Raw genomic sequence first — 15991 nt, forward strand, 5'->3', positions numbered from 1 at the left:
CAGCTATGGGGGCATTATTCTGTGTGGGGCAGCTATGGGGGCATTATTCTGTGTGTGGCAGCTATGGGGGCATTATTCTGTGTGGGGCCGCTATGGGGCATTATTCTGTGTGGGGCAGCTATGGGGCATTATACTGTGTGGGGGAATTTGTGGGCATTATACTATATGGGGGAATTTGTTGGCATTATACTGTATGGGGCAGCTATGGGAGCATTATACTGTATGGGGGCTGCTATTTGGCATTATACTTTGTGGGAGGCACTATGGGGTATTTTACTCTTAAGGGGCAACTATAGGGGCATTATACTGTGGGGAGGCACTATGGGAGCATGATACGGCATGGGCGGAACTGGGTGTGTATGGGCGGGGATTTGGCAGGGTTAGAGGTGTGGCTTCAAATAAACAAAATTGCAAATAAACAAAATTGCTGCGAAGCCCTACACGTGTCACATCGGTTGTCCCTCTTTGCAATTCTTGAAAGTTGGGAGGTATGTGTTACCCGTCTGAACGTACTTATGATGTCACAACAGCTTACCTCACACTAGAACCCACTTGTGGGATCGAAATAGCTTACCTGGCTGAAACAGTTGTGATCTCACAGCTAATTACCTGACTCAAACCTACTTTTGGTATAACAGCGTACCTCATAGAAAGACAGTTGTGATGTCACTGTAGCATGCCTGACTGAAACTCACGTGTGATGTCACAGCGTCTTACCTGACAGGAAAAACTTTTGTTGTCACAGTAGCTTATCTGACGTAAACTCACTTGTTGTGTCAAAGCAGCTTACCTGACTAAAATCCACTTGTGATGTCATAGTAGCATCCCTGACTGAAACACTCTTGTGATTATCGCAATAGCTAACCCTGGGAAAGACACAAATAACAGGGGTCCCCTGTGCAAGGATCATACGTATATGGACTCCTTGATTTCCAACTGGTAACTTGATGACCGCCTGGTGCTAGCCATAGACCACCTAATTCACAGCTCTCCACAAAATCTCTGTGCTGTACCAATCCACCAGTTATTGTGAGACATGGATAGGAAGAAGCGTAGTCCCTCCCTATTTAAGGGCAGCTTATTACAGCTACAGGTCCATACTCCTATTATACAAAACGGCACTAAAAAAAATATTTGTGCCGTTTGGGTAATGGGGGTGAAAGGCCCCCTCCGACAGCCCATCGGTGCTGATGGTTGTCATGGCAACCTGGGGCCCTAATGAAGGCCCCCAGGTCCGCCATGTTTGTGCTCCTATTAAGCCCTACCAGAAGCAGGGTTTAATAGCAGACTGCCAAAATCACGATATACTGCAATACATTAGTATTTCAGTGAATAAAGTTTTTTTTTTAATGTATAGTGTATAATATGGTAAAAGTTGTTGTTTTTTTTTAAGTAATGTTCAAAAAGTTAAAATTACATAACTGGTATCGCCACGTCAGTAATATTCGGAACTATTACAATACAGTGTTATTTAACACGCACGGGGAACGCTGTAAAAAACAAACAAAAACAGAATTGCTATTTTTTTTGTCACCTTCGCTCCCCTAAAAATGTTCCCCAAAATGGTACCAGTAAAAAATACAGGTTGCCCTGCAAAACAAAGCTTTCATGCTGCTCAATAGATTAAAAAAAATAAATAAATGTTATGGCTCTTTTTAGAATGTGGCGACAAAAAACAATTAATTTTTTCTTTGTAAAAATGGTAAAACATAAAAAAATCTATATCCATTTGGTATCGCCATAATCGTATCAACCCATAGAATAAAGTTAACATTTTTACGGCACGATGAACACCACACTAGTACAATGTATGGTACATTAAATGGTGCCGTGAAAAACTACAACTCGTCCCACAAAAAACAAGCCCTCATACAGCTATGTGAATGGAAAATTATGAAAAAAAATGATGGCTTTTATAAGACCGGGAGGAAAAAAATAAAATCCGAAAATTGGCCTGTCATTAAGGGGTTAAGGTATCATTGTGTCCCCTTGTCTGCAGGGCCCCTGTGCAGCTTCACAGGATGCATATTTGGTATGTCCGCTCCTATAATGACAAGTTATTAGCGTACACTTTGGAGCTACAATTATTATTTATACAACTTCTGCCATGTCCCGGAGATATTTGTGGAGTCCAGGATTTGAGAACCCGGTAGGCTAGCGTTTGTTCCAGTAGTGGTCTCAGCACATGGACCCCAACAATCAAAACATCTGACATATCTCTGATATGGTATAAGCTGTTTGGAGTTAGATCTAGACTTTAAAGGCTATGTAAACCGTTGAACACTTTTTTCTTTTTCTTTTAATAATAATATATCAAGGTGTTTGAATTGTTTTTTTTATTAAAAAGAAATTTTTAAAAAGTTACTTTTTGAGATACAGGTTCTATGTATCCTGGATACATACAGTAGAAGCTGTATTTTGCACTGAAAACCGAATTTGTCAGGCCAGCAGGACTGATGGCTTCGGTAACAGCGGGTCCTGCGTGTCTCTAGAATACAGGATCCACCTGTTACCAATCACATCTAAGTTATGAACAAGTGTTCAACGTTTTACATAGCCTTTAAGTGTCTAGGAAGTTGCCTGAATAGCAATTCTCAACTATACTCTAGTTAGGGTGAATGCTTAGTTTGGGAATGGTAACTACCATTTTTACATAAATAATTTTCGCCTTATAGCTAAAAGATTGGGGTTAGGATGCTCTTTGGCTAAATAACCTTATGCAGGCAGCATCAATTTTCGGGTCTAGAGCAGAAAAGTAGTGGGGGTCCAGAGACCATGACCTGGGAGACTATGCTTTGCTTTGCTATTTGTCTGAATGTGTGTTTTTCAATGTACATTTTACATGTGTGCTTAGTGAATGTGTGTATGTACAGTATTTGTGTATGTGTGCACATATGTAGTAAGTTTGCTATTCATAAATGTATGGGGTATGTATGTCTGCCCATATGTAGTTGGTATGTGTATACCTGTAAATAGTGTGTGTGTGTGTGTGTATATATTTGTATATAGCGAGCGTATGTACTTACTAAATAAATGTGTGGACTGCTGTCATTTGTCAGCCAGGGATTATTTTTATTCCCAGTCCTGTTTCCCAGTTTACTTTTATTATTGTATGCAGCACACTTTTATGAAGCTGTGTTGTTGAGCGGTAGTTTACCTACATAAACACCCCCTCATACTGTGAATTGTCAGAAGCACCTTTAACTTCTCATATTTCCACTTGTTCTGTCTTTAGTGCTGCAGTCAGATGCTTCGCTATGAGCAACAGATTTTCTGCAATAATTCAACTGAATGAAATGTTAAATAGATTATATACCACTTATTAAGGTTCAGGTCAGGATTTGGTGTACTGAATGCTATTTCGTGTCAGTTCTGCAATGGTATAATTTTGCAGTTATCAACCTGCAAAGGAACATTATGGCATTTGTTGGCTTCTCTGTTCTTTTTCTGCAAAAAAAATAATAATACTGTTTTCTGTCTCATTCCTACATGATACTATAAATGTAATTGTAACTAATAAATTTCTCTTTCAGTATAATGTTGTACAATGCAAAATGGTCAAAATTCTGAATACCTTTACTGTTTAGTATTCTTATTATTGTCTGACGAGAAAATGATTTGCAATTGTTTATTCATGTTTTCAGTTGCTTATCTTGCCTTTTATTATTATTGTTATAATTGTAAAAGCAGCACAGCTTAAGGCCTCATTTACACGAACGTATTATACGCGCGTGCGACGCGCGTGCTTTGCACGCATGTCGTACGCACCTATATTAGTCAATGGGGCAGTTTAGACGATGCGTGAATTGCGCTCAGCGCGTGTGCGCAGAAAAAAACTCACGACATGTACTATAATCGTGCGTTTTTCGCGCACTCACGCACCCATTGAAGTCAATGGGTGCGTGAAAACCACGCATGCCGCACGGAAGCACTTCCGTGCGAACTGCGTGATTCGCGCAAGAGCTGTCAAACTCCTGAATGTAAACAGAAAAGCACCACGTGCTTTTCTGTTTACAAACATCCAAACGGAGTGTCAAATTCGAGATGAGCGCACCGAACTTCACCGGGTTCGGCCAAACTCGTTTTGACCGAAACCGGTAAAAAATGTTCGGGTACGCGACGTCAGGAGACAGTCACTGTCCACGGTGCTGAAAGCGTTAAACTGGTTCAGCACCATGGACAGTGACTTCCGCGCCGAAAATCCATGAACCTGTAAAAAAAAAAAGACGTTCTGACTTACCGATAACTCCGGTCCGACCTCCCGGGATGACAGTTCAGTCAAAGTGACAGCTGCAGCCAATCACAGGCCAAGCACAGGCTGCAGCCAATCACAGGCTGCAGCGGTCTCATGGACTGCGGCGTCATCCTGGGAGGTGGGGCCGGATGACAAGAGAGGGACGCGTCACCAAGGCAACGGCCGGGAGCCCGGACTGGGGGAAGCAGGAAGTTCTTGGTAAGTATGAAAGTCTTTTTTTATTCACAGGTTGGTGTATATTGTGTTCGGCATTCACTGTCGAGGGTGCTGAAAGAGTTACTGCCGATCAGTTAGCTCTTTCAGCACCTTGGACAGTGACGGGCGTCGCCACGGATGACACACGGAGCTGCCAAGTGCCTTTTGCGCGCGCAAAACGCAGCGTTTTTTGCGCGCGCAAAACGCACACGCTCGTGTAAATGAGGCCTAAAGCGAATCTCTAATACTATTTTGCCCTGTTTACAGCATATAATGCCGTTCGGCTGATAGCAGCCAACAAAGAATACAGTGGAATCCTAGTTACATCTGCTATTAGCCAAACACCACAGTACTATATGTTTCATGCCATTTGGGCTCATAATACAGTGGACCTGTCCCAATAAAATTCTGCCGTTGTTCTGATTCAACCATTGGGACAATAATTGGCTTGAATGGTTAACTATGAAGAGCTTTCTATCGTATTTTCAGATTTGTTAGAAAAATTTCTGTTCAGTAAAGTAAACCAATCTTTCCCCTGCTGGTTTCGGGTGAGGGGTCTAAAGACATGCAGATGTCTCGCTAACCATCACTGTCTAACCTTGAAGAGCCAGCAAATGAAGCAATTGTAACACTATACTGGTTTTGTTTTGCTTTTTCACAGGAATACAATTCAGAAAAGCCCTTCGTCCCACCAAGGTTGGTTGAAATTCAAGTTGCTTCACGATCTCCTAGAGGAAAGGTTAGTTTACCATTTCAAGCGATCTTGTTGTTTTTAATTGTGGTTTTTTGTTTTTTATTAAATGTTCACCGTGCAAGCTAAATAATGTTATCTTGTAATAGTTTTTCATTTTGACAGATGTGGCAAAAATAAATTTTGGTTTATTTTTCTCATTACTTTAGAGGAAAACGCGAAGGTTTTTATTTTTTCACTACTAAAAACTTTATTCAACTTTTTTGCACATTTTATTTTGAACCAGCAGTATATTATCATTTTTACAGGCTTCTTTTAATCCTTAACAGAAGCAGAGAGAAGGCAGTCCTGGGGGCCTTCATTAGGCCCCTGGCCTGCCATGACAACCATCGGCACCTCGTAATTGTGTCGGGGAGGAGGGGCAATTGGATGTTGGAGGGGACCGACCTTCTCTTTCTAACGCCGTAGGTGCCTCGATTCATACACTGCAGGTGTCGCGCTGTTCCTGCTCGTTTAGTTAAATGCCGCGGTCAATAGCGACCGCAGCATTTATAGGGGTTTTCCCATGAAGGGCATTTATGACATATCCACAGGATACGTCATAAATGTCAGATAGATGTGGGTCCCACCTCTGGGACCCGCACCGATCTCTGGAACGGGGCCCCCTAAACCCCGTTCTATCTTACTCTGCTCCGCTGTTTCCTGGCCACTTACTGGTTAGGTGGTGGGGAGTTACGGAAGTAGCCAAGTGCTCGCTGAGCTACGCTGTTTCTGTAACTCCCATAGAAGTGAATGGGAGTTACAGAAACAGCGTAGCACCAGGAGCTACGCCGTTTCCGGAACTCTGTAGCTACGAAAACAGCGTACATGGTCGAGCGATGGAAATGGCGTAGCTCGCGGAGCTACGCTGTTTCTGTAACTCCCATAGAACTGAATAGTAGTTACGGAAACGGCGTAGCTCGCATGCTACGCTGCTTCTGTAACTGCCATTCACTACTACCGTAACTCATCCATGTATTGTACCAGCGATCTAAGATCACTGCTTCAAGTGCCTTAGGGGAACTAATAAAATGTGTAAAAAAATATTAAAAGATAAAAAAATAATAATAATTTTTTCCCCCCAAGCACAATGTAAAAAAAAACACATTGGTATCGCTGCGTCTATAAAAGTCCGAACTATTACAATATAGTATTATTTGACTCGCACGATGAACGGCGTAAAAAAAAAAATTTAAACCCCAGAATCTTTTTTTTTGGTCATCTTAGCGGTAAAAAAAATTAAATAAAAAGTAATAAAAAATCGTATGTACCAAAAAGGGTGGCAATAAAAACGACAGCTCGTCCAGCAAAAAAATAAGCCCACACACCGCTCAATCGATGAAAAAATATAGAAGTTATGGCTCGCAGAAAGTGGTGAAACAGAATTATTATTTTTTTAACAAATAGTTTTTTCATTGTAAAAGTAGTAAAATATGAAATTTTTTCCTGTTGTCTAAAACTTGGGTGCGTCTTATAGTCCGAAAAATACGGTATATATTGTGTGATAAATTTGTTTTCCAAATAAAAACATGGCACTCCTCTCCATAGTAAAGAAACGTTTTGGTATGTTGAGAATGGACAGAGGGAGATATGACTGCTCACCTGGGCGAGATGTGCTAATAACAGGCACAACCCTGTACAGTAGCTTTGAGTAATTTAGGACCATCTGCAGCTCCTCTTTGGCAGGTTTTGCATAAAAGTATCTGCAATAAGTAGCATAGATAAGGTTAGAAAAAAATCAAACAGATGTCTTCCTCAGGCAAGAGTACACTTGCCTGAGGAAGACAACTGTTCGGTGTTGAAACGCGTAGCCCTACGAAATAAAACAACTCTTTTAAACGGATTCCAGTCTATGTCCTTCATCCAGCAGCGCTCAGATATTCTTGTTTTTCTAAACCTATCTATGCTGTTTTATCTGTCTGTATTAACTTCTGAATTCTTGCAAACAATATTTCTGCATTTTACACAGGCGTATGTCCAGGAACAATCCAAGAAGACCAATAGTCTTGAATTTGATTTACCCAAATTATCTCCAAGATTTAGGGTAGGCGATTGCTTTATTTATTTTTCTTAATAAGATACTGGATGTTTGACCCATTTATGCATTTGGATGCACCTGTATATCCAAATGTGCAGGAAGTTAAGGCACATGGACGTACTGGCCCAACCAGATACTACCATGGACACTGACTTATTAAGTCTTGAGAAAAGATGTCTTGAGGTATGATAAATTGTATAAACATATAAATGGGCAAAAAAATATGGTGAAAAGCTGTTCCATGTAAAATCCACTCAAAGGCTATGTTCACACAGGGTCTTTTGCCGAGTTTTTTGACGCGGAAACCGCGTCGCAAAACACGGCAGAAACGGCCCGAGAACGCCTCCCATTGATTTCAATGGGAGGCGTCGGCGTCTTTTTCCCGCGAGCAGTAAAACTGCCTCGCGGGAAAAAGAAGCGACATGCCCTATCTTCGGGCGCTTCCGCCTCCGACCTCCCATTGACTTCAATGGGAGGCAGGAGAAAGCGTGTTTTATGCCCGCGGCGCTCAATGGCCGCGGGCGAAAAACGGCGCGATAATTGCTATTCACACGGAGTATTTTGGGGGAGGAATATCTGCCTCAAAATTCCGTTTGGAGCTTTGAGGCAGATATTCCTCCCCCAAAATACTCCGTGTGAACATAGCCAAAAGGCAAGGGGACACTCCCTCCATCTGGAAAAAAAAAAGTTCAATCTCCAGAGGAGACAAGCCTTTTTTACCATAAGAACTGTTAATCTGTGGAATAGCCTACCTCAAAAGCTCGTTTTAGGTGAAACCGTTTATGGCTTCAAGAAAAGGCTAAATGATTTCTTAAAAGAGAGCAACATTAATATTTCTGTAAATATAAAGAATTCTTAAATATTGATCAAGTCTGATTGCCACTTGGTATTCGGAGGTAAATGTTTCCCTTTTGGGGTGAATTCGCTTGTCGTATAGTTTTTGGTTTTTTTTGTGTTTTTTTTTGCCATCCTCTGGATCAAGGAGAAACCGTTATATAATGTACCCCTTCCCTTCATCCGAATTCTCTTTCTTCCCCTGGATGAACTTGGTGGACATGTTTCTTTTTTTCAACCATACTAACTTTTTAATTAGTAATGATCACCGCAATTATGGGGAATAAACAAAGAGACGGGGCTCCGTATGTTGTCTTTTCGTTTGCCACGATATCATCATCACCCGAGCTGATGGTTTTATATGGAGAGCTCAGGGCTTAAAGAGGCTCTGTCACCAGATTTTAAGTTCCCTATCTTGTACATGATGTGATCGGCGCTGTAATGTAGATTACAGCAGGTTTTTTTTATTTAGAAAAACAATAATTTTTGACGGAGTTATGACCTATATTCGCTAATGCTAATGAGTTTCTCAATGGACAACTGGGCGTGTTTTACTTTTTGACCAAGTGGGCGTTGTACCGAGGAGTGTATGACGCTGACCAAACAGTGACCAATCAGCGTCATACACTTCTCTCCATTCATTTACACAGCACATAGCGATATATCTATATCACTGTGTGCAGCCACATACACACACTATAACATTACTGCAGTGTCCTGATAATGAATATACATTACCTCCAGCCAAGATGGGATGTGTATTCAGAATCCTGACCACGTCTCTGCACTGCTCTGTGAGTTACAGCATAACATTTACAGCGAGATCTCGCTGTGCTGTGCTGTAGTCTCACAGAGACGCTACAGAAGTGGTCAGGATTCTGAATACACATCACGTCTTGGCTGGAGGTAATGTATATTCATTGTCAGGACACTGCAGTAACGTTATAGTGTGTTTATGTGGCTGCACATAGCAATATAGCTATATCGCTATCTGAAGTGTAAATTAATGTATACACTCCTCTGTATAACGCCCACTTGGTCATATAGTAAAACACGCCCAGTTGTCCATTGAGAAACGCATTAGCATAAAGCTAATATAGGTCATAACTCCGTCAAAAATGATTGTTTTTCTAAATAAAAAACACTGCTGTAATCTACATTACAGCGCCGATCACATCATGTACAAGATAGGGAATTTATAATCTGGTGACAGAGCCTCTTTAATAAAGGTGTCAAGTGAGAATAGCTTATGCAAAATTTGCCTGGTAAGAAAAAAATGTTAATGCTGAAGAATTTTTCTCGGTCATTAATTGTAAATGCTTCATTTACTATCCTCCATGAAAAATGCACGTGGAGCAATGCAAGTTCCCAAATTTCGCACTATGGAAAGGTTTTTAATAGGGAAAAATATCTTATCATGTATGCCCCTTATAACGCCCGTATTATTGGGCGAAAACCTTTTTCCATGGCCATCTATACAGCATTGATTTGTGAGAAATGTAAGGTTTTGTTTTAGTAGACAATGCTCATATAAATGAAATATCCAATATTTTTATCGCAGCAGTGCCGTGTCACTTTTTCTAATTGTAAATGTTCGACATATTCTGGCCTGTAAACTAAGGTATTTATATGTGTTGGTTTGAATTTTAATATCTAATGATTTTTTTCTTAATCACATTTTGACAGGACGCATTGTCTGATGCTCCAATTAGGCAAGGAAGTAATCCAGAAATTGTTGTTCCTTATTCTTCACCAAGGAAGAAGGTAAAATGTAGCAAGATAGCATAATTATGGATTTCAATTACGCATAGGCACATTTATCAAATAGAATGCCCCATACATAGTGTGCAATAGAAAAATAGTCACGTGCACCAGTATTCCCTGCAGCCACAGCATTCCTCATATGCTCATCTCCACCGATGCCGGAAGTAGCATGTGAGCAGTGTATTACCGGCTGCCGCAAGAAGCGTTCTGTATGGATCTCTGCTACCAGAGATTGATTAAAGACAGAGGTCCACAAGCTTTTGTAGTTCGCGAGCCACTTTTAATATTCAGTGTGGCTCATCACCATCTGTAGTATTTAAAATGTAAACGTTCTATTAAAGATATGACAAAGTGATCTGGTTTTTATCCTAGTGTTAACTGCCAGGGATATGGTTTTGAACCTGGTACCATGTTCTAGGAATGCTATAAATTTCCTGTGCCATTAGTGCATAATAGTTTAGATATAGGTATATAGATACACCGAATTCCAAATTATTATGCAAATGTTATTTTTCGCTGATTTTCCCAAATAGTCGATGCAAATGACAGTCAGTATAATCTTCAAGCCATCAGCCGTTGGAGTATAATGCAGATTTTATTGAACAAATCTCCTAATGATAACAGATTTTTTTTTTTAAAGTAAAAACTCAAAATGCACTGTTTCAAATTATTATGCACAACAGAGATCAAAACATTTTAAAGGTTGTAAAGAGAACTAAAATGGTAATTTGTTGAATTTGCAGCATCAGGAGGTCATATTTACAGAAATCAAAAGCTCTTTCAATAAAAAAAAAAACTTAGCAGGGCAAGTTACATGTTAACATAGGACCCCTTCTTTGATATCACCTTCACAATTCTTGCATCCATTGAATTTGTGAGTATTTGGACAGTTTCTGTTTGAATATCTTTGCAGGATGTCAGAATAGCTTTTGTTTTGATGTGAACTGCCTCCCACCCTCATAGATATTTTGCTTGAGGATGCTCCAAAGGTTCTCAATAGGGTTGAGGTCAGGGGAACATGGGGGCCACACCATGAGTTTCTCTCCTTTTATGCCCATAGCAGCCAATGACGCAGAGGTATTCTTTGCAGCATGAGATGGTGCATTGTCATGCATGAAGATAATTTTGCTACGGAAGGCACGGATCTTCTTTTTGTACCACGGAAGAAAGTGGTCAGTCATAAACTCTACGTACTTTGCAGAGGTCATTTTCACACCGTTGGGGACCCTAAAGGGGCCTACCAGCTCTCCCCCCATGATTCCAGCCCAAAACATGACTCCGCCACCTCCTTGCTGACGTCGCAGCCTTGTTGGGACATGGTGGCCATTCACAAACCATCCACTACTCCATCCATCTGGACCATCCAGGGTTGCACGGCACTCATCAGTAAACAACACGGTTGGAAAATTAGTCTTCATGTATTTCTGAGCCCACTGCAACCGTTTCTGCTTGTGAGCATTGTTTAGGGGTGGCCGAATAACAGCTTTATGCACACTTTCAAACCTCTGGAGGATCTACACCTTGAGGTTTGCGGGACTCCAGAGGCACCAGCGGCTTCAAATACCTGTTTGCTGCTTTGCAATGACATTTTAGCAGCTGCTCTCCTAATCCTATTAATTTGTCTGGCAGAAACCTTCCTCATTATGCCTTTATCTGAACGAACCCGTCTGTGCTCTGAATCAGCCACAAATCTTTTCACAGTACGATGATCACGCCTAAGTTTTCTTGAAATATCCAATGTTTTCATACCTAGTGCAATACCTTGGACAATTTCACGCTTTTCGGCAGCAGAGAGATCCCTTTTTCTTTCCCATATTGCTTGAAACCTGTGGCCTGCTTAATAATGTGGAACGTCCTTCTGAAGTAGTTTTCCTTTGATTGGGCACACCTGGCAAACTAATTATCACATGTGTCTGAGATTGATTACAATGATCCAAAGAGGCCTAAGACACAATACCATCCATGAGTTTAATTGAAAAACTAATAATGAAATGTTTATGACACTTAAATCCAATGTGCATAATAATTTGGAACACAGTGTATATATTACTTGCATAAATTAAATCATTTTATGAAGAAGTGCTTCTAAGCCATGTAGAACTTGAAAAAGAAAAAAGAAAAAAAAAGTTTTTGCACAAATTTGAAGCAACCGCTCTCAAAAACGACTCTTTCTTGGGCTGATGCGTAGGTCTTGGCTGTACTGCCTCCGTTAGATGTGATATCTATTTCTTCTATCCAATGAGTTGAACATTATTGTTTTGAAGACTGCGAGCTTGAAAACTCTAGTTTGTACCATTTCAAATTATTGCACTTTTTTTTTTTTTATACATATATCTAATTGGATTAACTTTTGTTCTATATATATATATATATATATATATATATATATATCAATGTTATGAAATTAGGTCAGGGGAATTGCAGCTTGTTTGTAAAACAGCAACATTTTCTGTTTTTGTCCAGAGTTATTAATACATTTTAAATTACAGTTATATCAGTGTTATGAATATTTCAATACTCTTCACATCACATTTTTTATTTATTAGTTATGGCTACTACAGATTTCCTTTTGGTTTTCTGGATATACACTATATGGATATAAGTATTGGGACACACCTCTTAATCCTTGCATTCAGGTGTTTCATTCAGTCCCATTGCCACAGGTGTATAAAATCCAGCACCTAGCCATGCCCGCAATTTCGGTCCGCAATTACGGACACATTCACTTCTATTGTCCACGGATACCTTCACATTAATTTACGGGAAGGTGTCTGGGCTGTAGAAGTTTCCCGCAAAAGATAGGACATGTCCTATCTTATGCTTTTTACGGTCCTTGCCTCCATACTTTGCATGGGAGCACAGGCCAAAAATGCGGGCGGCTGTCGTCGACCGTGCCCACAAATGTGGGCCGTGATTGCGGGCAAGGCCGTGTGCATGTGGCCTTACAAACATTTGTGAAATGATGGGTCTTTCTAAAGAGATCACTGAATTTGAGCATGGCCTGTAATAGGATGCCAGTATTGCAACAAGTCAGTTTGTGAAATTTCTTGCATTATTGCAAAGAGGAAGCATTTCTGAATCACACAATGCGTCCGACTACGTAAAGTTACAGAGTGGGGTCGCCGAGTGCTTAGGCGCATAGTGCATAAAAGTCGCCAAGGTTCTGCTGACTCAATAACTGCAGATTTCCAATCCTCCTCTGGCATTAACATGGCATGGCATAGGTTTCCATGGCCGCGCAGCTGCATTGATTTACATCACCTAGAACAATGCAAGCGTCGGGTGGAGTGGACTCTGGAGCAGTGGAAACGTGTTTTTTGGAGTGCCTAATCACCCATCTCTATCTGGCAGTATGATTAATGAGTCCAGGTTTGGGGAATGCCAGGTGAACAGTGCCTGACTGACTGAATTGTGCCAACTGTAAAGTTTGGTGGAGGAGGCATAATGCTGTAGAGTTATTATTAATGGGTTGGCCGAGACTCTTTGGTTCCAGTGAAGGGAAAACTTAAGGGCTATTTACACCTTTTTGAAATCGTTTTTTCTTTTTTTTTCTTCCTTAATAAAGAGGTCTATCAGTGTGTTTGGGCAAACTTTCTAAATACATTTTATTAAAAATATTTTTAACTTTTTGCGATACAGCTTTGTATCCTGTATACAGAGCAGCTGTATCTAGTGCTGTATCAGTCCGGTCAGCGGCACTGACGGGTTCAGTGTCAGCTGGTCCTGTGTGTCTCTGACGCGGAGGATCGAGCTCTTACCGATCACATCTAAGTTCATAACTTAGATGTGATCGATAACCGGTGGATAATATATAATTTTATATTTTTAATCTTAACTTGTCACACACTACTTTTAACATGACAACTAATTAAAAGCACAGCCTGTGTTAATAGAATTATAGTTCTCTGGAGAAGTAGAATAAAGCACGTACGCACCATAGGCTTGGAACAAAGTAAAACAAAACACCATTATGTTTCTGTGAGAAGGCTAAAAATAAACAGATTACCCATTGATGGCCTCTTTGCATTTGCTAAGTGTTTCCGCTGTGTGTCCGTTTTGGTCAGGGTACACAATCTTTAAAAAGCAGTAAAAGCCACAAGGCATCTGTCATGGTGCTGACACCAGTACAGCAATTGGCCTGTGCACACTATCTAGTGCCTTTATTGGTTATTGACTTGAAAAAGTATTTCTGCTTTGTGATTAGAGAAGAAAACAATTATTTTCAGCTATGTTCACAATTGCATCAATCCACGACTCGCAGCCGAATTTGTCATTTGAGTTCCGATAGGGGTCTGTCGGATTTGTGTCATGGTATACACATGGGGATTCCCCTTCAGGAGTTGCCCCTGATGTCACTGTCCAGATATGCCCGGCCCGGAACGGATGCAAAACTAATGCAAACCGGCCGGGAAAAACGGCCGATTTTATCGGCCGACACTCGGGCTCGGGCGGGACCCTGTCGTGTGAATAAGGCATTACTGTGGGAGCTGTTGATGCATTATTCTATTACAAATGACATGGATCACAGTGCAAATAATTTCAGTGCTACTGATTTATATTGATTTCAATCTTACAGCGAATATTAATTGCCGTCCTGTTTTTATATGACCTCGATAGAAGTTATGTATACTGAGAAGACTATTTACAGGAATTAGAAGTGGCCACATGGTTACTATTGATAGAGGTTGGGTGTTTTGGGAGAGTATTTCCTCTTCCCTACTGTTCTACACCTTTCCTATCATTGTGCTGGATTGTGTTTTCCCCCTGGACCATGTTAGTCATATTCAAGAAGAAGTGCTTCAATGCAAAGATATTTAGGAGCACTAAACCCAATAGATGCAACTTAGAAAATTGCAATTCAAGGCTGCTACTATTATTCACACATCTGTATCTATTGTTCTCCGCATTATCTAGAGATATTTGAGGTAAAGTAGTGATCAAGGAGCAGACTTTTTTAGACTTTGTCAGCCATCACATGGAAAGACACTGCAGTCAGGTTCTTCCAACCTGAAATGGCTGGTTCAATGCAATGCTAGATTAAATTTTATATTTAAATAGGTATTACCCTCTTACAATTTTATATATAATATGCTAGAGTAATTCACACTAGGTGTACACCACCAATTGTCGATATATGAAAAAGGAACGGGGAGTGGGAAAAGTAGTGTGTTTTGTAATTGCAAAAAAATAAAAAAATACTTTATTATTAAATTTATATTAAAACAATGTTAGATGAAAAATGATGTTGCGCCAAAGTCCCCTAAATTGGCGCACTATGACAAATTATGTCTGATTTAGATTGCTCCGGATTGTAAAGGATATATATGTGTCTAACCTCCCCCTTATTTAGTAACAGAGAGGAAACTATAATAGTCCCTAAACCAGAAATTGGGTTGTTAAATAATTGCAAATAACTGTCCCCCTCAGTGTCAATGATGAGACAGTCTGATTGCACATGAACCCAGAGGTTCCTTCAACGGGCTGTAAATGAAGCCCAGCGGTGGAGAAACCCATGTATTAATGTGACTGTAATGGGTTACATGTACATGTGTCTTATATGAATAGACACAGCACAGCAGAGTTGCAACTGCTGCATACTAGGAACTGAACAGGAGAAGGGATTAGACTGGGCCACAGTCTGTAACGGGCGGCTGGTCCGCTGAATTGCCTTGGTAGTGATCTAAAGTATCTGTAAAATTCCTATCAGGCAGTATAATCACTTCCCCCCAGCTGATGTATACTAACAACCTAGCTATCAGGGTTTACAACAATTTATGTGGGCTAGCAAATAGGCTGCGGTCAGCTGAGTATTTATGACTGCACACAGCAGCAAAGAAGCCCCCGTCAAAGACAAACACTGTGTGTGTGTTGTCTTATTTGTCAAAGCTCGATGTAGCAGAGCCGTTACTGCTACATTCAGGTCTCCAGCCCTGCAAGGAGACCTGACAGGCCAGCCACGCTCCCGGGCAAACGATCACACAGGCAGCGCGCCTGGACAGCGTTCTCCAGCTCCACACAACAGTGAGTACTCTGCCTAACAGGCAGTAAGGATATTGTACCACTGTTTGTTTGTCTGTGCAAGATAAGGCTGCCTGGTGAGTTGCGTATATGTGGGGAGGGCTGCAAGGAGCCGAGCTGCTGTCAGCTGTTTGAGTACGATCCTGTCTCAAACTTA

General features: G+C 40.8%; 1 protein-coding gene across 4 annotated transcripts in view; it reads left to right on the forward strand.

Moving 5' to 3' along the window:
* Nucleotides 1-15991, forward strand: part of FAM13A (family with sequence similarity 13 member A) — a 303023-nt gene that overhangs the window by 95754 nt on the left and 191278 nt on the right. For all 4 annotated transcript variants that reach the window (XM_075860670.1, XM_075860672.1, XM_075860669.1 and 1 more), the window contains 3 exons: nt 5112-5189; nt 7150-7224; nt 9739-9816. In XM_075860670.1, coding sequence (XP_075716785.1) covers nt 5112-5189; nt 7150-7224; nt 9739-9816 — 231 coding nt within the window. The remainder of the gene's footprint in view (nt 1-5111; nt 5190-7149; nt 7225-9738; nt 9817-15991) is intronic.

The sequence above is a fragment of the Rhinoderma darwinii genome, chromosome 1 (assembly GCF_050947455.1).
Source record: "Rhinoderma darwinii isolate aRhiDar2 chromosome 1, aRhiDar2.hap1, whole genome shotgun sequence".
Classification (NCBI taxonomy): domain Eukaryota; kingdom Metazoa; phylum Chordata; class Amphibia; order Anura; family Rhinodermatidae; genus Rhinoderma; species Rhinoderma darwinii.